The sequence below is a fragment of the Sus scrofa genome, chromosome 4 (assembly GCF_054392235.1).
Source record: "Sus scrofa isolate SSC_HxYL_T2T_F1_AM1 chromosome 4, Sscrofa_HxYL_maternal_Yorkshire_Landrace_v2.0, whole genome shotgun sequence".
Taxonomy (NCBI): domain Eukaryota; kingdom Metazoa; phylum Chordata; class Mammalia; order Artiodactyla; family Suidae; genus Sus; species Sus scrofa.
This window is the reverse complement of record NC_139386.1, coordinates 103,352,570-103,374,331: the sequence shown is the minus strand read 5'-3', so window position 1 is coordinate 103,374,331 and position 21,762 is coordinate 103,352,570. Positions and strand designations below refer to the sequence as shown.

General features: G+C 49.2%; 3 protein-coding genes across 13 annotated transcripts in view; 2 read left to right on the top strand and 1 right to left on the bottom strand.

Moving 5' to 3' along the window:
• The first annotated feature begins 873 nt into the window (after positions 1–873).
• On the top strand, positions 874–7,986 carry CA14 (carbonic anhydrase 14). Of its 6 annotated transcripts, none has more exons than XM_021089917.2 (11): positions 874–1,774; positions 3,727–3,805; positions 5,172–5,351; positions 5,677–5,819; positions 6,044–6,139; positions 6,328–6,394; positions 6,578–6,735; positions 6,846–6,966; positions 7,189–7,209; positions 7,320–7,404; positions 7,527–7,986. In XM_021089917.2, the coding sequence occupies exons 2-11, from the start codon at positions 3,742–3,744 to the stop codon at positions 7,588–7,590; spliced, it is 999 nt and encodes a 332-aa protein (XP_020945576.1). In that variant the 5' UTR covers positions 874–1,774; positions 3,727–3,741; the 3' UTR covers positions 7,591–7,986. The 6 variants fall into 6 exon arrangements, with proteins under 6 accessions (XP_020945576.1, XP_020945574.1, XP_020945577.1 ...); XM_021089915.2 differs by having other exon boundaries at positions 3,727–3,828; XM_021089916.2 differs by having other exon boundaries at positions 1,416–1,774; positions 3,727–3,747.
• Positions 7,987–8,308: 322 nt separating this feature from the next.
• APH1A (aph-1 homolog A, gamma-secretase subunit) lies at positions 8,309–11,977 on the bottom strand. Of its 2 annotated transcripts, XM_021088563.2 has the most exons (7): positions 11,624–11,917; positions 10,895–11,065; positions 10,654–10,727; positions 10,283–10,405; positions 10,001–10,128; positions 9,448–9,571; positions 8,311–9,113 (listed from the first exon to the last, which is right to left on the bottom strand). In XM_021088563.2, exons 1-7 carry the CDS (start codon positions 11,734–11,736, stop codon positions 9,049–9,051), a joined length of 798 nt encoding a protein of 265 aa, XP_020944222.1. In that variant the 5' UTR covers positions 11,737–11,917; the 3' UTR covers positions 8,311–9,048. The 2 variants fall into 2 exon arrangements, with proteins under 2 accessions (NP_001231416.1, XP_020944222.1); NM_001244487.1 differs by having other exon boundaries at positions 8,309–9,571; positions 11,624–11,977.
• A 3,018-nt stretch (positions 11,978–14,995) lies between these two features.
• C4H1orf54 (chromosome 4 C1orf54 homolog) overlaps positions 14,996–21,762 on the top strand; it is an 8,983-nt gene continuing 2,216 nt past the window's right edge. For 3 of the 5 annotated variants that reach the window (NM_001445049.1, NM_001445048.1, NM_001445047.1), the window contains 4 exon segments: positions 15,004–15,077; positions 16,807–16,890; positions 19,527–19,585; positions 19,988–20,098. In NM_001445049.1, coding sequence (NP_001431978.1) covers positions 15,032–15,077; positions 16,807–16,890; positions 19,527–19,585; positions 19,988–20,098 — 300 coding nt within the window. In that variant the 5' untranslated portion in view covers positions 15,004–15,031. 5 annotated transcript variants of the gene reach the window in all.

Sequence of the window (21,762 nt, the reverse complement as noted above, 5' to 3'; positions counted from 1 at the left end):
GCAAAATGGCTTTGCTTTGCAGATCAACCACAATGGACAGAAAAGCATGGCGGGCTCCTGCCTCCGCAAGGGCTGATGACCTCGCATATGCGTTATTCTGTTCACGTGTCTTTTATCCCGCTTCCTAGTTTAGCTTCTGCTCCTCTTGTTTTGGCTAGGGATTACTACTTGGCAGGAGCAAGGAGGGCAGAGGGAGCTCAAAAGGGTGCATTCTCCTGGCTGTGACTCCGGTGAAGGGGTTTCAGTGTCTGGCCAGGAGTTATCTGTGGGCTTCACATTCCATAATGAGGGATTTAGGATGTGCATTCCAGTCGGGATTTCCAGTCCTGTGGGGGAACAAGCACCAGCCCACATTCCTGAGACTCGGCAGCCTCTATGCTCCACTCACCCAGCTTTTTGGTGGCAGGTTTCACCCAGTCCCCAAAGTCCTGCCTCAGCCCTTTGTTGGGCAGGAGGAAAGACCCTGGGCCCCTCTCCCTCTTCCACTCCAACTGGATCACATGATCACATGGTCTCTCTCTGCTCCCTCCCCTCTTTTTCTCTGGAGTCCGCCTTTTTTTTTTTTTTTTTTTTTTTTTTTTGATGGTGGTTGTGATTGTTTCTAAGGTCTCCCTGCCTCTCCTCCTGTCCTGGCCACCCTGCCAGGGGTCAGTGTCCTCTTCAGTGACAAAAGCCGCCCTAGATCTGGGCTCCCTGGGGAGGGAGGTGGTTGGGTCTGGCAGTTGGAGCCGCTGTCTCTCCATGGTGCTGCTGCAGCCCTTCCCCCCGCTGGGCACACAAATGGGCTTTATCCAGCAAACAAAACCACCCCCCACCCAGGCCGCACAGGCACGTGGACCCAGGCCTCACCGTGGGAAGGGGGTGGTGACAGGCGCAGAAGAAAGAGATCTCTCCAAACAAGTTCTCTTCGCCTCACTTCTCTTCCTTATTTTCCACAATCCAGATTTCAGTCCTTGACTTCTTCCCCTCCACCCGCACCCTGAGTCTCCCAACTCCTTCTGGTTACCTCGGTCCTGACTCTGGACTCTTCCTGGGCAGCTCACATTCTGCAGCGGATTGGAAGCAGATCCTCCCAGGGAAAAAGCCAGATGGAGAATGAGAACCCAGGGTCCCCCAAGGGGGCTGGATGAGACCCCCAGGGACTGGACCCCCGAGCCCTCCTTTCCTGCCTCCACCCACTCCAGGGGACACCCTTCTGAACAGTGTCTGTGTGAATAGCAAAGGAAGGAAGAGCTCACCCCAGCTGGGCTCCTGAGCCAGGGCCAGGGCTCCTGTGAAACCCGCCGCGTGCGCTCCGCTCTGAGCTGGGCCATCCTGCATGCTTAATGGGCTATTTAAGGAGTTGTTCGCCAGCAACCCAGTCAACCCCCCCTCCCCACGTACACCCGTCCAGAGCCACCTTAAAAGCAGGAGGCAGTTGTGAAGTTGCTGGCCAGCAAGTGGAGTGAAGACTGCAGAAGGAGATAAAAAAGAAAGAGGGCAGCAAAAGATTTGTCCTGGACACCCAGAAACTCACGGTCCCCCACTGAAAACCAAATCCCCTGGAAGCCTGCAGAGACACAAAGACAGCACGAGAAACAGAGATAAATACACTCAGCCTCAGGAAACTCCTCTTCTCTCTCTCTCTCTTTCCCTCTCTCTCTCACCTCCCAGCCCTCTCCCTACCCTAGTCCTCTGGTCTCCAAACTCCTAGTACCTTGTGCTCCCTCCGGAAATACCATGTTGGTCTTCATCCTCCTGCTAAAGGTGATGTGGATCCTGGCTGCAGAAGACGGTAGGTACATCTGGATGTGTGTCTGTCTGTGCTGATGCACACATGTTGCCATTGCATGCTTAATGGAGAAGGAGGAGTGTACAAGGTAGCCTGGGGGCTAGATTAATAGGCTCAGACTTGGAGGGAGAAAAAAGAGGAGTGGGCTGAGGACCACTTTCCTTCTTTTCCCTTCACCTTTCCAGCCTTGCCGTTTGTGGGGCCAGAGGAGAGCTGGCCGGGGGACAGGATGTGTACACGTGCTGGAGAATGGCTTTACGGGCTACGGTCTCTCCAGAGCTCTTTCCCCCACTGCCCTACTCTCAGGCAACCCTCCTGGCCTTCTTTATTTACAAACTCATCCAATTAGGGAGCCAAAGAGGCCCGGAGGGAAAGGATAGAGGACTGCGGTGGGCGGCAGGGGAGTGGGGAATACGCCTGTACCTCCCGCCTGACTCACACCCTGATCCCTGACTCTGAACCTCATGGCACAAGTCCCCTCTTGATTCTATAGGATGACAATTTTCGCATTTTTCTCGAAAGCAGTAACAGTCAGTAGTGCGGGGCCCTTTCCAATTTACAAAGAACTTTCAGGCGCTCCCAGAAGAGGAGGGGGAACTCTTGGGGGCATAAGCTGAAGGGCTCCAGGAGCATCCCCAGGACCCTCACCCCTCATCTTTGTGATCCCCCGGCCTATCACAGTATCCGGCACATAGCAGATGTGTCATTAAGATCTGTTGGAAGAATAGGGTGAGGGGGTGTCTAGAAGGCAGAAGGGGAATGCAAAGAGGATGGTGGAGGGGGGCACCTAGCCAAGGAGAGTTGTGAAGTGCATTTGGGGTGCGGAGGTGGGGATTGGGCAGTTAGGGGAAGAGGTATAGAGCTAGTGTGTTGAGGATTTGGTGGGAGGGGATGGGCAACGCTGTCAGCCTGCCCAGAACCAGGGAACTTAAGTTGTTGAGGTGTCCCACTGAGTGAGTGAGAGTCTGCCTCCAGCCCTCCCTTGGGCTGCTTTTCAGAACTGTCTGAACCAAGGGATGGGCCAGCAGAAGAGCCCAACGATGAGATCAAGGATATCTTAGAAGGCTGAGGAATTTAAAGGAATAAGAGAGAGAGGAGGGGAGTTTATAATTTTTCTCCAAAGTTTCTAGCAATTTGAATCATGCAGAGACAGCCTGCAGGAAAGCCTTGTTCTCCCCTTGAAGCAGCTTGGCCCTGGGTGAGGGCTGGACCAGCAGACCCCCAACCTTTGAGCTAGAGACAGGACCGCATAAGAGCCTGGCATGTGACCCAGCTGGCAGCTCTCCTTTCCACAGACAATGCTTCACTTTCATCCTGTCCCTGCCAGCCTGGCTGCCTGTGTCCACCCACCACCCTCAATGTAGAGTGGACCCTGCCTGACTCCCACCTTCCCTAGCTATCTGGGACTCTAAGGAGCAGAGGCTCCTGGTGATGGGGAAAGTTTCCTTTAGAGTTACTGGGACCGGAAAGACAAACTTAAATGTGAATTTACAGCTTAGTGCCTTGGTACGTGCAATGCTTCAAAGCACAGGGATAACCGCCCTCTCCCCCCAATTCTGAACCTCTTGCTCCTTCTCTTATTCGAGTCCCTTTCCTCCAAACCCTCTGCCTAGACCCTCACCTCAGCCCAGTCTTCTAAGGGCTGGATTGGCCTGGCACAGGCTGGAGAAAAGGGACATTGGTCATTCTGCACATTTGGATCCAGGTTAATTTTAGTCTCCTGGCTTTATCTCTTTTCACTTCTCCTCCCCCCTTTACTCGGCGAGCACAAGCACAGCCTGGCTGGTGATTTTAAATAGGCCCCCAGACCTTTCCACCGAGGTGTCCAGTTTCAGGGCTTCCTTTGGGAAGTGCTGGAGCAGAGGGAGGAGAAAGAACACAGAGGGAGGGCAGGAGTGGAGGAGGGCCTTGCCCCAGGCTGTGCTGGCTGTAACTCAAATTACTCTGCCTTGCAGGTCAACACTGGACATATGAGGGTGAGAGCAGAACTCAAGGCCTACCGACACCCCTTCCGCCCCGGGACCTCTTCACCTGGTGGGAAGACTTACGCCATGTGGGTGGGGAGGCTTCCTTTAGCTTCTCCCTCTAGCTCCTCCTTTCCCCATCTCCCTGTGCCCTCACTTTTGCATATGTGATTCCTAGCCCCTGTTCTAATCATCAAATCCCACACCTACTGATTCAGCAGAAAGGCCAGCTATGTCCTCAGTCAGCCTGTTCGGGGAGTGAGGGAGGTGGAGTGGAGAGGGAAGTGGGTGGGGAAAGGCACCCTGAGCTTAGCTGCCAATTCTCCTCCTGGCCCTCTTTCTACCCTGATCGATCCTACCCCCACCTGCATCTGGAATTGGGACAGAGCTTGAGGTCAGGAGTGACAAAGAGGCCAGCAGGACAGGACAGTTTGTGATTCTGGCAGAGACGGAACTCGATTCCTTTGAGCTTCTGATTAATAACTTAACTAGATTCCAGAGTCAATGCATGGTCCAGTAGGAGAGCAAGAAGTGAATGATGGAAAGTCAGATCTGAATCTTTTTTTTTTTTTTTTTGCTTTTGCTTTTTAGGGCCATATACTAGCAGCAAATGGAGGTTCCCAGGCTAAGGGTCTAATCGGAGCTACAGCTGCCAGCCTACGCCACAGCCATAGCATCCCGATCAGAGCCGAGTCTGCAAGCTACACCACAGCTCATGGCAATGCCAGATCCTTAACCCACTGAGCAAGGCCAGGGATCAAGCCCACAACCTCATGGTTCCTAGTCAGATTCGTTTCCGCTGCACCACGACGAGAGCTCCAGATCTGAATCTTAAAGTCACTTGATAGGGACCCCAAGGAGAGCCTACCTCTCTAGGGTCATTTCACTTCTCAAGTTTTCTGCTCCTACTCGAATCCCACCTTCCGGGTATGTGGGCTTTCTCTCCATCCACTCTTCCTCTCATTTAACTTTCTTGTCCTCCAACAAGAGGACAGGTAAGTAAGTAAAAGCCACTGAGCCCCATTCATCAGAAGAGCTGGGAATCATCACTGCCTCTGGGTTGGTGAAGGGAAGGAACTGCAGGAGCAACTGGGGACTTCATCTGGGGTGGATGGAAGTGTATTTCTTTCTTTCTTTCTTTTTCTTTTTTAGGGCTGCACCTGCAGCATATGTAAGTTCCCAGGCTAAGGGTTGAATCAGAGCTACAGCTGCCAGCCTACGCCACAGCCACAGCAACACCAGATCCTTAACCCACTAAGCGAGGCCAGGGATCAAACCCACATCCTTATGGACACTAAGTCAGGTTCTTAACCCGCTGAGCCACAACAGGAATTCCCATGTATTTCTGCCTCCACACAGGGTATAGCTTGGTGGGAGGTTGCTGAGAGATGGGTGAGGCTGGAAGCAGGACAAATGTCTGTGGTAACCCCCACCAGGCCCACACGGTCAAGACCATTGGCCAGCCTCTTACCCTGAATGTGGAAGCAATGCCCAGTCCCCCATCAATATCCAGACAGACAGTGTGACTTTTGACCCTGAGTTGCTACCTCTGCAACCCCATGGATATGAACAGCCTGGCACCGAGCCTTTGGACCTGCACAATAATGGCCACACAGGTAAAAAGCCCAGGCTCCAAGGAGGTGTAAGCTCTAGTTCCAATCTCAGGAGTCTGGGGGTGGGGGGAGGAAGCATTCTCTTAACTTCTAAATTCTCAGAAGACTTCATCTATAAATTCAGAGAAGGGAGAATGAGGATGAGGCTCCTGTAGCCAAAGGTGGGAACAGCATGTGTATGATCAAGCACTGTGGGTGGGTTTGGATGCTCTGTGTGGAGGGAGACAGAAAAGGCTGGTCAGGTCTCCCAAGGAAGGGCGGGCAGCCAAGGGGCCAGAATGGAGCCACACTCCTCCACTAAGCCTAACTCGCTTTCTTTTCCCCACAGTGCAACTCTCACTGCCTCCTACCCTACATCTGGAAGGACTGCCCCGAAAATATGTAGCTGCCCAGCTCCACCTGCACTGGGGTCAGAAAGGATCCCCAGGGGGCTCAGAGCACAAGATCAACGGCGAAGCTACCGCTGCAGAGGTACCAGGGAGCAAAACCTGAACTAGGACCCACTTTCTAGATCCTGGTCCGTGCCAGGCACGAAAGGATCTGGATGCTGGGAAGTCATACTTGGGGGAAAAGGCCAAGCTTTGTGGGGCAGATTTAGAGCATGCTGGAGGTGGTGGTGGTGGCTAGGATAAAAGTCTTTGGGAGGGAGTAGTAGAGAAACACTAAATGATTCAATTCCTTCTCCCCTCCCTCAGCTCCACATCGTACATTATGATTCTGAGTCCTACGCTAGCTTGAGTGAAGCTGCTCAGCAGCCCCAAGGCCTGGCTGTCTTGGGCATCCTCGTTGAGGTCAGTGGCCCCCAACCCTCCTAGGTCTGTCTCCACTCCCTCTGCGGCCCTCAGTCTGCCCAAGTCTCTTGCTGGCGGCCCTCCCAAGACAAGTCAGCAACCCACTCTGCTCATTTGTTCTATACTTGAATGTCTTACTCCCAACATGGACTCAGGCCAAAACTTCCCCCCCCTTCCACCCCTTCCAGGTGGGCGAGACTGAAAACCCAGCTTATGAACACATTCTGAGTCACCTGCATGAAATTAGGCACAAAGGTGAGCCCTACAAATCTATCTTAAGATCAAGTAACATTAGACTTCAGGGAAACTTCTCAGAAAAGGCCTCAGAGGCCTGGAATGAGGCAGAGTTAGGGACCAGGGGGGTTCACTTCTGGGAGCCCTGTCTAGTGAGCTCGGGTGCAGGGAGGGCGAGACGAGTCCTAGTCTGTTCTCACCCAGATCAGAGGACCTCAGTGCCCCCCTTCAATGTGAGAGGGCTGCTCCCGCCCCTGCTGGCGCAGTTCTTCCGTTACAATGGCTCACTCACTACACCGCCCTGCTACCAGAGTGTGCTCTGGACAGTCTTCAATCGAAGGGCCCAGATTTCAATGGGACAGGTGAGTGGTGGAGAGGTGAGACTGCACAGACATAGCTGTCACCGCAAACTCTCTCCCACTCCCCCAAGCAAGTACCACTTGTCCCTTAACCCCACTCTTTCTCTCCTCAGCTGGAAAAGCTTCAGGAGGCATTGTTCTCCACCGAAGAGGAGCCGTCTCAGCTCCTGGTACAGAACTACCGAGCCCCCCAGCCTCTCAACCAGCGAATAGTCTTGGCTTCTTTCATCCAAGGTGATTGCACAGGGCTTGGAAAAGGAGACAGGAAACTTGGGGGACTCGATGGCAGGAACTAGGAAGCTCCTGGGAAGGGAAGGAAAAGAAGGCTAAGAGAGGAAGGGGCTTCCAGGACTTGCTTGGACTGGGAACCACCCCTCAGCCCCAAGTGCTGGCACAGTGCGCTGCGGGGTGGCAGGGGGATCTGGTCTCCCTGATGCAAATTTTCTTCCCTTACAGTGGGATCCTTGTACACCACAGGTGAGACAGCCCTACCCAGGTACTGGGGGGTGGAGCACCCGTCACGAGTTAGGGACAGGGTCAATATCTGTTAGTTCTAAACGGACACCTTCCATCTTCCACTCTCCCAGGGGAAATGCTGAGTCTGGGAGTGGGAATCTTGGTTGGCTGCCTCTGCCTTCTGCTGGCTGTTTATTTCATCGCTAGAAAGATTCGGTGAGGTGTCACTCTCCATTTCTCCAGCCCTTTCTTTCCTACTGAAAAGCATTCTCCTAGCCCCCCTCTACTGGATCTCGCCTAGGACACTGGTCACTTCCATGAGCCATTTCCCTGTCCAGGAAGAAGAGACTGGGAAACCGGAAAAGTGTGGTGTTCACCTCAGCACGGGCCGCCGAGGCATAGGCTCCCTCTCGGACACCAGAGATGCCTTCCCCTCACCTATCAGGGAGCTTCTCAAGTGGGTGCAGGGACTGGCCCAAAAGCCCTGTAATGGGCCAGCACTCCTCCTTCCTCCAGACAGCCCCTGCACGGAGGTACGGACAGGCTCTCCGAGGAAGAACAACAGAGCTTCCAGCCTCACAAAACATGTAGATAAGGAGAGCCCCATGCTGACAGTGCAGAGGGCAAACTGTGTTTAGATGTAGCGGAAGCTGGGCATGTGGCCCAGGGTCCTCACCCCCTCTTCTTTATCCCTCTGTCCCTAGAAACAGTGCAGGATCTCCCCCTAGGAAAAAGGGATGCTGCTATCATGCTGTGGTTTTTTGCTCAATGTATTTGGAATTAAAGTTTCTGACCCCACTTCTGGTCTTACCTTTCGGGCTCTTGCGAGCAGAGAGTTGCATGATGGCTCAGATGGCAGAGGTGGGCAGAGGTTAGGGAAAGGAAGCCTGGGTGAAACTCCTTTTACCCCAATCCTGGAAGGGGGGATCCACTTCTGGCAAATGCTTAACCCAGAGTTTCTAACATGAGACCACCAGCCCTGATTTCTGCCCTTGCACCAAAGTGATGCTCCGAGGGGACCAGAGGTTGCCAGTTAGAAAGGAGGTTGGACAAGAGACATGAGAGGGCAAAAACCTCAAGTAACATGTTACCCCCTCCCTTTAAAGCCAAGTGCCCCCACAATTATAAAGTCCTTTTTATTAGTCAAAATCACAATCACCTTGATTAAAAGGATGGGACATGCCATCCTCAGCAGAAAATGATACAGTTTATAGAAAACTTCCCCACCCCCCAAACACCCCAATTAAAAACTAGAAAAAATCTGCCCTCCTTCCCTGTGATGTCACGGTAGGCTGACTCCTCCAGTGGCACTGCAGCTCTGGAGTGGGCCAGCTCCCCGCAGCACCCTCCACTTCACCTTGGGGAGAGGAGGGATGCTGGTGGTCAAGGAGGTTAAAACATTTTTTAGTTCCAGTAATACCAGTTCCCAAACATGCACTTCCTTCCCTTCCCCCAAAGCCTGGGACCAAGGGGAAAGCTGGATAGATATGAGCCCAGACATAAGGAGCAATTTGAGGAGGGAAATTACAGTCCACAGAGGTTAGGAGAAGAATTCCAATATACCTCCTCCCTCCCCCAGTCAAAAAAAAAAAAAAAAAAGGCAATTTGGGGTCTTTATCACACCAAATATGGTTCCCCTCAGACCTGAGAAAAAGACCAAGATGCCCAGTCTGGGGAAGGGGTACTGGGAAACTCAGAGCTCATCTACCCTTGAACCTCCATTGACTTCATCTCCATGGCAATGGCTACACTAGGTCCCTTTTCTTGGCAACCTGCACTGTCCAGAACTGGAGATGGAGAAATACAGGGCGAGGAGATCAGGAGGGCACCCCAGGCCCAGGGGTCCCCCCCAAGGTTCCCTCAGTCCTCGGGTGGGATGCGCAGGGCAGAATACACCATCACCCGACTGTCCTCCTGCCGTCGGCCTGCAGAGGGGAAGGGGGGTGAGTCTTGGGCAGGGTGAGAGCAGAGCACTGACACATGGGGAGTCCTGGACAACAAAGGGGGTCCCCAGATGGTGGGGATAAGGGCAGATTCAAACCCACCAGTCACTGACTGGCTGAACCCAGACTGCTCCTGGTAAAGCCTAAAGACTAAAGGTCACGAGTGGACAAAGCAAAACCCTGAAGGTGGTGGAAAAGACCGACGAGGAGACAGAGAATGATGGGCAATGGACCCGGGTGGGGCTGGGCTCAGTCATGGGCAGTGGGCAGGCAGGTGGGATCTGTCAGGCGATCAGTCCAGGTAGTCAGTCCTTACACGAGAGACTGCGCTGGATACTTCGGAAGGACCCTCCAGCTGTGATGAAGGCCCAGAGCCCCATGGAAACAGTGACTGCATAGATGGGCAGCAGGCTTGCCTCGTACCAAGGGTTCAGGAATGTCTGGGGATGGGAGAAGAGTAGATAAGAGGTTAGATTCTCCCACTGCCTAATCCCCATATTCTCTTGGTGCCTCTGACCCAAACCACCCCCAGATATCTACTCAAATCCCCCAGTCCTTCCCTTCAGAGCACCAACATCTTGTGGTTAAGGAGACTTGTGATTTTTTAGCTCCCTCAGAAGTTTCTGCTCACCTCAGGCCATCTGCATTACAGTTTGACTAATCCATTCAAACTTCTCCTGCCCCCCCCCACCCTCGGCATCCCCAGAGCAGGTTATACAACTGATGCTGAGATGAGAGACACCTGAAGACTCACCTTTCTGCCTCTTCCCTAGGTAAGTTTTGAAATGTCAAGGAGTGAGGATATAGTTCCCCTCCATCCCACTCACCATGAAGTTCTTTTCTAATTCAGACCCCTGTTCCCAACTCACCAGTCCTGATGTCAGTAGGTGACTCCCAACCACCAGGCCCAAAGCCCAGTACCGTCTCCTCTCACAGGCATCAAAGAACACGACTCCCCAAAAGGTATGGAGCAGGATAATGGCTGCTGTCAGAAAGGCTGCAAGGAGGGAGATGGGTATGAGATACATTCCTCGTTTCCGCCCAGCCTCCTGAGATGATGAGTCAAAGAAGTCTCCCGGGGAGGGCAAAATAAATCAGATCGGGGCCAGGGATGGATGGGGCATGAAGGCAAGAAAGAAACTGGATCTTACCTGAAGTCAAGAAGTAATAGGGTGAGTCTCCATGGATCCCAACCACACCTGGCCCAAGTGCATCAGCCAAAATATTGATAACAGAGAAGACACCACTGATGATACCGAAGGAAAGACCAGAAACTGGGGGGGTGGGGGTGGGGGGAAGGAGTGTCTCATCAATGTCAGAAATCACTATAGCCTGATTACCAGTGATCCCTCCCCATTCCCAGCCACAATTCCCCAACACCTACTCTCCCTCCAGACCACCTCTCCTTGGAAGTCAAGTATGGAGAAAAACAAGAAGTCACTTAGGACATGTGGATGTGTAGAGACTTCCCTCGGAGAGAAGGGTATCCACTCCCTCCTCCAATCCCTCTCCCTTGGCTCACCATAGGCCATCTGCCGGATGGAGATGGGTGATCTTCCGTCCTCACTCAGCGATGCTAACCCCTCATCTGCCTTCCTGGGGTGGGGTGGGTGGGGTAGGGGAAACATGAGGGAGGGCAGGAATCTCCTTTCCCTCTAAATGTCTTCCCTTGGTGCCTCCTCATCCAAACCACCACCCAGGGCTGCCCCACTTAGAGTTCAATCCTCTGCCCTTCTCCCCTCCATACCATCCCATCTTCTTACTTAAGCAGCTTGTAGTAGGCAAAGCGGAACACCTCCTGTAGAAGGACAGAAACTGCAGCACCAAAAATCAGGAGGCCATACTGGAGCCGGGCATCTGACCGGTCGGTCACATGGACCAAGATGAACCAGACTACAGAGGCCAAGAGCAAGGAGACCAGCCAGAAAAATGCCCTGAGGAAAGACAAGGGCAATCAGGCAGGCAAGGGCAGGGGGCACCCAGACAAATCAAAGAGGGGAGCCAACCAAGGCTGTAGTATAAAAAGTGGAAGTTACACTTCCGGATGGTCAGGGAGACAGTGAGGAGACTGGATAGGTGTCTCCACCAAGGGAGTTTGTAGGGATCTAGCGCAGGGAAGGGGTAGAAATCTCATTAAAGAGTCTTCAAAACGTTGAGAGCCAAGGTGTAGGCACACAGAAGGGCGAGGTATCCATTCCTGGATACTCCCTTAGGGCCGGCCGAAGTCAGCACAGCCCCCTCACGAGTCCTGGCCTTGGGCCTCCTCTGACGTCGCCGGGAGGAGTATAGGAGGAATCTCTGCGATCCCTGGAAGGCGGAAACCAACTGCGGGAAAGGGCAAATCACCAAGGCCCCTGACTCGACCCTCTTCAATCTTCACCTCCGACTTGTCTTCCCCCAACTCAGGCTCCCAGCCTCGCCCCAGTTCCTCAAGCCCCTTTCGGATCTCTCTCTCCGGCGTCCTCCCGCGTCTCCCCAGCCCCCTAACTCACCCAGCGACTAGGATGATGACACGAAGCGGGTCTCCGGCCACAGTGATCAAGAAAAGCGCAAAGGCTGGACCGAAAGCGACGAAAGTGCATCCAAAAAACACTGCGGCCCCCATGGCTGGGCAGCTGGGGGCGGGGTGGAGGCCTGGCTAAGAGAGGCGAAGGGGAGGAGCACGCCAACTAGAGTGTCCGCGTTCGTTGGCGACGCGACCCCGTAAGGGGCGCGGTGCAATGTCACCCCCGGACCCCCGGGAAGGGGGGGGCACCGAAACCCCAGATGCAGGTCCCCGCGACTTCCTCTACGGAAGCCGAAAAGGGGACAAACCCCATCCGCAGCCCCATGGCCACCTCCCATCTAATCCCCACCCCCTGGAGGCCAATGGAGAATCCGCGGAGGCGGAGCTGCGGGGGTGGACGCGTGGCCGCACTACCTGCCGGGACTTGTAGTCCTGCCCTCCTAGCCCTGGACCTCGGCCCTGGGAGTGGTTCCGGCGGGTTAAACCAGTGGGCTGGACCTGGGGGTTCCTCGGTTCAGCTCGGTCCTGGTCGCTTTCGTGATTTCGTTATTTTGTGGGGAAGGGTGGTAGCAATCCTACCTCTCTTTGAAGAGCTGCAGAGGGGGGAAGATCCTGTTGGAAGCTAAAGGACAGATGTAAAGAAAGCACAGGATAGAGGGTGCAGGGAGATAGGGACGGGTATTGTTCTTACTTGAATGAGAGGAAATGGGCTAGAGCTACTGCCTAAGAGATGAAGGTTAGACTTAAAAGTAGGAGCTCTTTGAACGGGCTAGTATAGGAACATGTAATTCAGTGTATCGCTAATGAATCTTTCATCTGTAATGACAAGAAAATCAGAAGCAAAAGAAGCCTGGAGAGCAATGATAAGAAAGGGGATTTTTAGTTAAAATTGGGAGTTAAAATTGTTTGTAAAAAACAATTAGAGGGATGGAGTTGAAGGAAAATGACACCACCACCACACTTTGCCAGTTACTCAGTTCCTTTTATGTCATACTTCCTCTATTTATTTTTCTGAAAATGAACCTCAGTGGTGTCTTTTCCTCAGGCTGGGGGAAGGGAAGGGGCAGGAGATGCATATTAGAATGAAAGAAAGTAGGGGAAGAGGTATTATAAGATCATTTGAAGTGGGGATGGGGTTAATCCTTAGGAGGAAGTTTAGGCAAAAGTGCTAGGATGGGAAAGTGAAATATTGTTGAGACAGTAATAAAAAACTATAGAAATTGTTCAAAGAGAGCCAGGCTTCCTTTCCTTCCTGGAAATGATTTATGGCAACGCATATATGTACATCCACATAAGAGTTTTACATTTTTCTGGGAAATTCTGGAAAGGAGCTAAAGGAATAGATTATATAGATATACATGGGATGTCATCATGCAAATCCTCTCTCAATAAGGTTGAGAGGGTGGGAGCATCCTGGCTAGTGCTCAAGACTCTTTTGTCTTGCTTCTGGGCCTAGCAGGCCAGAAGAAATAGGGATAAGACAACTCTTATCTCTCCTTTGAGCTGTTCCCGCAGCATCTTCTGACTTAAAAACAGGTGTCAAACCTATCTTATTTATGGGTGGTTCCACAGAGGCTTGCATGGTACCTGGCTCATACTAGACATTGAATTGATATTAACTCCCTTTAAAAAAATTACCTGCATTCTTGGAGTTCCCTTCGTGGCTCAGCAGTTAATGAACCCGACTAGGATCCATGAGGATGCAGGTTCCATCCTTGGCCTCACCCAGAGGGTTGAGGATCTGGCGTTGCCTTGAGCTGCGGTGTAGGTCACAGACTCAGCTTGGATCCCGTGTTGCTATGGCTGTGGCTGTGGCATAGGCCGGAAGTTATACCTCCAATTCAACCCCTAGCCTGGGAATTTCCATATGCTAAGGGTGCAGCCCCAAAAACCAAAAAAAGAAGAAAAAAATTACCTGCATTCTTTTCTTATTCCCTTGCCTATGAACACTGAATTGCCTCTGAGACTAAGCCTGATGCTGTGCCTAAGCACATATGTTACTAAATGTTCCTAAAGTGAATTGAATCAAAATGGGGAATACAAAAGCAGAGAGACATAAAATGAACTCACCCTGTGGGTTGGATTGAAGGGAACACACCAAGTGACAAAGTGGGAGAAAGGGTATGGCATATAGAACAGGGAAAGAGACTACCTGCTTCCCCCCTTCTCCCATCCTGTGTGCAGAAAGTTGAGAAAGAGGTGAGGTGAGGTCAGTCCTTAGCTGAGGGGAAGTAACTGGCCTTGACTGAAGGTTTTGTTTTTTTTTTTTTTTTTCTTTTTTTCAGAAGCATTGCAGCAGGTGCTTTGAGAGTTAGACGATGGTGTTGATATTGCTCTCATACTTCATAGTCTAAAGCAGAGGAGAGAGAGAATTTTCTCTCTTTTTTAATTTTTTCTTAAAAAAATGCTCATCCTCTCCTCAGAATATTTTGACTGTGAAGAAATAGATTGTGATGAAGTCTCAGTGAGAAGGGCAGCTCTGGGTGATGACAGTTAGGGACAGTAAGAGCTAAGTTGAGCTTTTTGTGAGGACTGGGAGCAAGAAAGGAAAGGAGAGGAGTTGGGGGGGCGGGATTCCTTGATAGGCTGGGTTTTGGGGTTTGAGGTTTTTGTTTGTTTGTTTGTTTGTTTTGTTTTGTTTTGTTTTGCCATACTATACCTGCAGCATGCAGAAGTTCCTGGGCCAGGGAATCCCCACCATAGCAGCCACCCCAGCTGCTGCAGTGAAACACTTAACAAGGATCTTTAACCTACTGAGTCATAAGAGAATTCTGTTTGGGTTGGGGTTTTTTGGTTTGTTTGTTTGTTTTCTGGAAATGGCAGCAGGAGTCCTGAATGAATCTAGTCTATGTAGGGCTGGGGGAGCTCGATGAACACGTTTCCATCAAAATTCACTTTGCCTCTTGGGAGTTCCCTGTGTGGCTGAGTGGTTAACGAACCCGACTAGTATCCATGAGGACTTAGATTCCACCCCTGGTCTTGCTCAGTGGTTTAAGGATCCAGCATTGCCTTGAGCTGTGGTGTAAGTGGAAGACAGGCTAGGATCCCGAGTTGCTGTGGCTGTGGCGTAGGCTGGCAGCCACAGCTCCAATTTGACCCCTACCCTGGAAACCTCCATGTGAGGAGGGTGGGGCCCTAAAAAGACAAAACACAGAAAAAAATAATAATAATTCACTTTGCCTCTCTTGATCTGTGGAGCTCTGGCTCAGAACCCTGGCGGTAGTAACTGAAGTTCTAGTCAGTCAGCAAGTGGGCAGGGAATGCCCCAGCCCCCTGGGAGAAGAGTTGCTGCAGCTCCCTCCTTGCCTTGGGGGAGGGCCGGAGGCGGGGAATGTTTGGTGGGAAACGCTGTAACTTCCTTTTTTACTTGCAAGGCAATAGTGAAGAATCCAGAATGGATGTCCTCTTTGTAGCCATCCTTGCCGTGCCACTCATCCTGGGTAAGTTCACATCTCTCTCTGAGCTTTTGGGCCAGGTCTTCTACAATAAGCAGGATGGGAGAAAAGAAAATGAGGGGAGGGTGGGAGGTAAGAAGTTAATAAGGAGTGATTAACGTGCTCTCGAGTGTGTTAGATATTTGGGGCAGAGGGGGGAACTGGAAATTAGAGCCAGGCATGGGAGAGGAAAGCAGAGCCTTGTCAAAGAAGAGGCAGCTGATGGGGATGGAGCCCAGCCATGGGGAAGTCCTAATAAGAGTGAGCTCAACTCACCATCACCACGGAATTGAACGAGATGAGAAAGACCAAAGTGAGAGTGGAGAGAGGTAGACTCTTTGAAGGTGGGGCAGTCTGAAACTAGAGAGGGAAGCCAGGGTATCTTCTTTCACATCAAGTTGGAGGAAAAAAAAAAAAAATTCCTTGTATTAGTAAAGACACAGAAGGAGTGGCCTTAAGGATAACGAGTACTGGCTGCCTTCAGGGACGGGGTCCCCAAAGTAGCTTGGCTCCTTCCCTCTTTTGTTCCCCGTCTGCCAGGTGCTCTCATTGTTTGCCTTTCCTCCAGATTCCTGTGTCATTGCTTGGGGTAAGAGAGAGCTTTCAAGGAGCTTAGGGAAATGTTTAGCAGGAGGCCTAGAGTTCATGACCAAACCATACCAAAGATGCATATTTTTAGTCCTAGAAAGGAAAAGCTAATGCAGCCAGATCATTTAGTCCAGCTGACTCATTTTAAGAAAAGGGATGTTAGACGGCTTGTTCAGAGATATTCCAGAGTTAGAGGTAAAATTGGAACAAAAACCCGAGTTCAGAAACCAGAAAAAAACCCACAATAAAACCTAAATTTTGGGGACTTCCCTTTGTGGCTCAGCAGTTAACGATCCTGACAAGGATCCATGAGGATTTGGGTTCGATCTCTGGCCTCACTCAGTGGGTTAAGGATCCGGCGTTGCCATGAGCTGTGGTGTAGGCAGGCAGCTGTAGCTCCAATTCAGCCCCTAGCCTGGGAACTTCCATATGCTTCAGGTACGGCCCTAAAATGACAAAAGACAAATAAACAAAACACAAATTTCACCGTGGAGTTCTCTTGTGGCACAGTGGGGTTAAGGACCCGGCGTTGTCATTGCAGCCGTGTGCAATGACACTGCTGTGGTGTGGGTTTGATCCTTGTCCTGGGAACCTCCATATACTGCAGGCACAGCCAGAAAAAAACCACAGTAAAACATAAGCCTAAGGCTGTGTGTGTGTGTGTGTGTGTGTGTGTGTGTGTGTGTGTGTGAGAGAGAGAGAGAGAGAGAGAGAGAGAGAGAGAGAGGGAGAGGGAGAGGGAGAGGGAGAGGGGGGAGAGAGAGAGAATTAGTTGTGGAAGACACTGATAAGAGAAAGTCTTTCACAAATATAATAGGCCTGGAGTATACTGAGGAGTACATTTGGAGTTCTTTCTTAATTTCTGGTCTCTGATTCCTTCCTTTTTTAGGATTAGTTTGGGTTACAGTATGTGGAGGGACCCGTTTTCTATTCTGGGGGTTCCCAAATGGAAAGAGCACTGAGTAACAGGCCTTGACACAGATATGGAGCCCAGAAGACTGATAAGGGTTTAGAGGTGCAGAGGCAGGGAGATAGTAGAGGGGAGGCAGAAATAAAGGAAACTGACTCAGCTGATGTAAACTTCAGGCATCATTCTGTTGCTAAGGGGTTCCAGATGCCCCTTGACCTCTAGTTCTTGTTCCCCTAGGACAAGAGTATGAGGATGAAGAAGGACTGGAAGAAGATGACTATTATCAGGTGGTCTATTATTACACAGTCACACCCAACTATGGTGAGTATGTATAAGGTTCTGACCCTTTGAAGGATGGAGAGAGACTTGGGAGATGATTAGTTCTGAGACTCTGCCTTTCCTTTTGGTGTGAAACAATTGCATCAGAAGGAAATTTGGCTCTGAGCAAAGACTATCAAGGCTCATGAGGTTATTTTTTTATTTTTTTAATGATTTTTATTTTTTCCATTATAGCTGGTTTACAGTTTTCTATCAATTTTCCACTGTACAGCAAAGAGACCCAGTCACACATACATATATACATTCTTTTTCTCACATTATCCTCCATCATGCTCCATCATGCGTGACTAGATATATTTCCCAGTGCTATACAGCAGGATCTCATTGCTTATCCATTCCAAAGGCAATAGTTTACATCTATTAACCCCAAATTCCCAGTCCATCCTCCTCCCTCCCCCTCTGCCTTGGCAACTACAAGTCTGTTCTCCAAGTACATGAGTTTCTTTTCTGTGGAAAAGTTCATTCGTGCCATATATTAGATTCCAGATATAAGTGATATCATATGGTATTTGTCTTTCTCTTTCTTTCTTTCTTTCTTTTTTTTTTTTTTTTTTTTTTTGCTTTTTAGGGTCACCTCCCACAGCATATGGAGGTTCCCAGGCTAGGGGTCGAATCAGAGCTATAGCTGCCGGCCTACACCACGGCCACAGCAATGCTGGATCCTCAACCCACTGATCGAGGCCAGGGATCAAACACGAAACCTCATGGTTCCCAGTCAGATTCGTTTCGGCTGAGCCATGACGGGAGTTCCATTTTTTGGTCTTTTCTAAGGCCATACCCACAGCATATGGAGGCTCCCAGGCTAGGAGTCTAATCAGAGCTGTAGCCACCAGCCTATGCCACAGCCACAGCAATTCGGGATCCGAGCCACGTCTGCAACCTACACCACAGCTCATGGCAATGCCGGATCCTAAACCCACTGTGTGAGGCCAGGTATTGAACCTGCAACCTCATGGTTCCTAGTTGGATTCGTTAACCACTGAGCCATGATGGGAACTCGCTTTCTCTTTCTGACTTCACTTAGTATGAGAGTCTCTAGTTCCATCCATGTTGCTGCAAATGGCATTATTTTGTTCTTTTTTATGGCTGAGTAGTATTCCATTGTGTATATATATCATCTTAATCCAGCATGCGTCTTTTTTTTTTTTTTTTGTCTTTTTGCTATTTCTTGGGCCGCTCCCGCGGCATATGGAGATTCGCAGGCTAGGGGTCCAATCGGAGCTGTAGCCACCGGCCTACACCAGAGCCACAGCAACACGGGATCCGAGCTGTGTCTGCAATCTACACCACAGCTCATGGCAACGCCGGATCCTTAACCCACTGAGCAAGGGCAGGGACTGAACCCGCAACCTCATGGTTCCTAGTCGGATTCGTTAACCACTGCGCCATGACGGGAACTCCCAGCATGTGTCTTTTTCAAGGAAAGTTTTGTCCAGATATATGCCCAAGAGTGGGATTGCTGGGTCATATAGTAGTTCTGTATTTAGTTTTCTGAGGTACCTCCATAGTCTTTTCCATAGTGGTTATACCAGTTTACATTCCTGCCAACAGTGTAGGAGGGTTCCCTTTTCTCCACCCCCTCTCCAGCATTTGTTATTTGTGGACTTGTTAGTGATAGCCATTCTGACTGGTGTGAGGTGCTACCTCATGGTAGTTTTGATTTGCATTTCTCTAATAATCAGTGATGTTGAGCATTTTTTCATGTACTCATTGGCCATCTGTATATTTTCTTTGGAGAAATGTCTATTCTGGTCTTTTGCCCATTTTTCCATTGGGTTGTTGGCTTTTTTGCTGTTGAGTTGTATAAGTTGGTTGTGTATTTTAGAGATTAAGCCCTTGTCAGTTGAATCATTTGAAACTATTTTCTCCCATTCTGTAAGTTGTCTTTTTTTTTTTTTTATGGTTTCCTTTGCTGTGCAAAAGCTTGTCAGCTTGACTAGGTCCCATTGGTTTATTTTTGCTTTTATTTCTATTGCCTTGGGAGACCAACCTGAGAAAACATTCGTAAGGTTGATGTCAGAGAGTGTTTTGCCTATGTTCTTTCCTAAGTGTTTGATAGTGTCTCGTCTTATGTTTAAGTCTTTAAGACATTTTGAGTTTATTTTTATGCATTGTGTGAGGGTATGTTCCAACTTCATTGATTTACATGCAGATGTCCAGTTTCCCCTGCACCACTTACTGAAAAGGCTGTCTTTTTCCCATTTTACATTCTTGCCTACTTTTTTGCAGATTAATTGACCGTAGGTGTCTAGGTTTATTTCTGGGTTCTCTATTTTTATATATCTGTGTTGGTACCAGTACCACACTGTCTTGATTACTGTGGCTCTGTAATTCATGAGGTTATTTTTCCAACAGTGATTTTCAATCCTTCAGAAATCAGTTGAAACAATTTGAAATTTTTCAAATTTGTACATGATTTTAGATGCCAGATTGAAAATATAAATGCATACACATTCACAAATGTTTTTAACATTAGAGTTCATTAGAATTAATTATACCAGTAAATTTTACAACTTGAGCGAGTTAAGGTATTCTGAGCAATTTCTTCCTCTTCTCATTTCTGAATCTAGTGCTACCTTTATGCTTTCTGTTACTACTGATTTTTCTCCACTCCCCAGATGACTTTGGTGCAAACTTCACTCTTGATTACTCCGTGTTTGACTCAGAGGACATGCTGGTGAGTGACATCTACACATGACCCTCTAGGTAGATTAGGATATAATAGTTAAAAAGAAACTGGGCAATGTTGAAGTGTAAGTGATGAACAGGAATAAAAATTATCAGGGTGAAGTGAAACCAGGTAGTGAGCCCAAAACAAATTTGTCAGCCACAGCTGGGGATGAAGTCAGAATGCAGTAGATTTGTTAAGACACTGAAAAGAAGGAACAGTCCTTGAGTCAAGGGAGTTGGTGAATGGGATGCGTACATAATCCAGGCAAACATGAACTAGGGAAGAACTCTGAGTTTAAGTTTGGGGGTGGCAGGGAGTGAGGAGAGAAGAGCTCTAAAGAGAGAATCTAGGATGAGGATGCTGGATGGAGACAATGATAACTGTGTTTCCTAATCCTACTGAGGGCAGAACAGGCTGGATAAGGAGGAAATGGAAGCAGTAGAGACTACCATCAGTCATGCAACAGACGGTGCAGACCATCAGAAGCCTGTCACAATGAAACCAATGACAACAGAACCAGTGAGTGGACTGGGGATTAGGGGAGAGGGAGACGGGATTTTCTTTACCTTAGGTAGATCCCAGGGCTGGTGGCATGGAGCAGAGGGAGGCTTTGGTGGATGGGGAACCACATAACTACAATGCAGGTGTTCATCTCATCTTGGCCATCATGTCTTTCACAGATATTTTATACTAACCCTGTACACAGAACACTGGGAAGATTTGGTGCAGTTAAATTTGTTGAGGCATTCCCTTGTGGTGCAGCAGGTTAAGGATCCTGCATTGTCAGTGCAGTGGCTCAGGTTGCTGCTATGACACAGCCTCTATCCCTGGCCCAGGAACTTCCACGTGCCTCAGGTGTGGCCAAAAAACAGGTTTTGGATGCTGCTGTTGAAAAAGAAATAGTTTTACAGTTTACATTTATGAAGCCTTTAGAACAAAATGAAAAAATTTTTTAAATGTTAAAGTACATAAAAATTTAACAGCCTATTGCAGACAAGCCCTTTAGGGATTGGAAGGAGAGAGATTAGTATAGGCTGGAGGTGTCTGGAAGTCTTTAGGAGGTTCTTGAGATACACTTCAAAGAATAGGTGAGCTTTTGATTGGTGCTAAGTTATGAAAGGATGTAAGCAATTAGGAGGCAAATAGTTATTCCAAGAGTGAAGGAGCTGCAGAGATGACGGGGATATAACAAGCAGCGTATATTTAGTGAGTATGATTAAAGGAGAGGATACATGAAAAGGAACAGCTCCAATTCGACTCCTAGCCTGGGAACCTCCTTATGCCTCAGGTTTGGCCCTAAAAAAACAAAAAAGACAAAAAAAAAATTTACAATGCTCCAAATATTTGCTTGGTAATTTCACCTATGGGAAGACAGGGCCAAATCATAGAGTCTGAAGTGTTAGGCTGAAGTGAGATTCATAAGCAATAGGGAGCCTAGTAAGTTCTTCAGTGTGGTAAACACACAATGAAAATGATATTTTTGAAAAATACACACATACAACCTGACTTATCTGGTTGTATAAAGGATGCAATAAAGTAGAGAGACATTCATGCGATTTGCATCCTTCTTGAAACAATGCATTAAAGGCCTCAACTAGGGAAGTAGGATTTTAAATGGAGAGGAGAAAAACGAGAAACATTTTGAAGAAAATGCCTTGTTCCAGTGATAATTTCATATGGGCAATAAATGAGAGAGTTAAAATAACATAAGTTTTAAGCATGGATGTCTAGGAAAATGGTTGACCAAAATGGGAACTCGGAGAGCGCAGGGTGATGTAGGAGTGAAGTTATGAATTTGGTATTGGCCAAGCTGAATTAATGGTGACAGCCCTATGAGGGTGTCCTAAAGGTAGCTGAACTAGGTCGGTGCTATAGTTCTGAAGTGCAAAGTCACAATTACAAAAGTAGATGAGCTCAACAAAAAGCCAGTCCACACAGAAGATCAAAAGGCCAGTGATTGTGCATGCAGTAGTAGAAGAGGAATCAACCAAGGAAATGGAGATGGGCTGATTGGAGAGGTAAGCAGACAGCCAAATTTGTCTTACAGTTGAGAAAAAGAAAGTTCAATATAATGAATCAAAAGACACCAAAATGTTGTAGCTGTGGCATAGGTCACAGCTGTGGCTAGGAGTTGCTCCATCTCCCACAGGTGTGGCCGTGGTTGTAGCAAAAGCTGGATTTTT

Excerpts from the sequence above, each read along its gene's own strand:
- CA14 (XM_021089915.2), top strand. The coding sequence starts at position 1,720 with ATGTTGGTCTTCATCCTCCTGCTAAAGGTGATGTGGATCCTGGCTGCA. Across the intron at positions 6,395-6,577 it reads GCATGAAATTAGGCACAAAG|ATCAGAGGACCTCAGTGCCC; the intron begins GTGAGCCCTACA and ends GTTCTCACCCAG. Across the intron at positions 6,967-7,188 it reads CTTGGCTTCTTTCATCCAAG|TGGGATCCTTGTACACCACA; the intron begins GTGATTGCACAG and ends CTTCCCTTACAG.
- APH1A (XM_021088563.2), bottom strand. The coding sequence starts at position 11,736 with ATGGGGGCCGCAGTGTTTTTTGGATGCACTTTCGTCGCTTTCGGTCCA. Across the intron at positions 10,129-10,282 it reads CTATTACTTCTTGACTTCAG|CCTTTCTGACAGCAGCCATT; the intron begins GTAAGATCCAGT and ends CCCTCCTTGCAG. Across the intron at positions 9,114-9,447 it reads TATCCAGCGCAGTCTCTCGT|GCCGACGGCAGGAGGACAGT; the intron begins GTAAGGACTGAC and ends TCCCCTCTGCAG.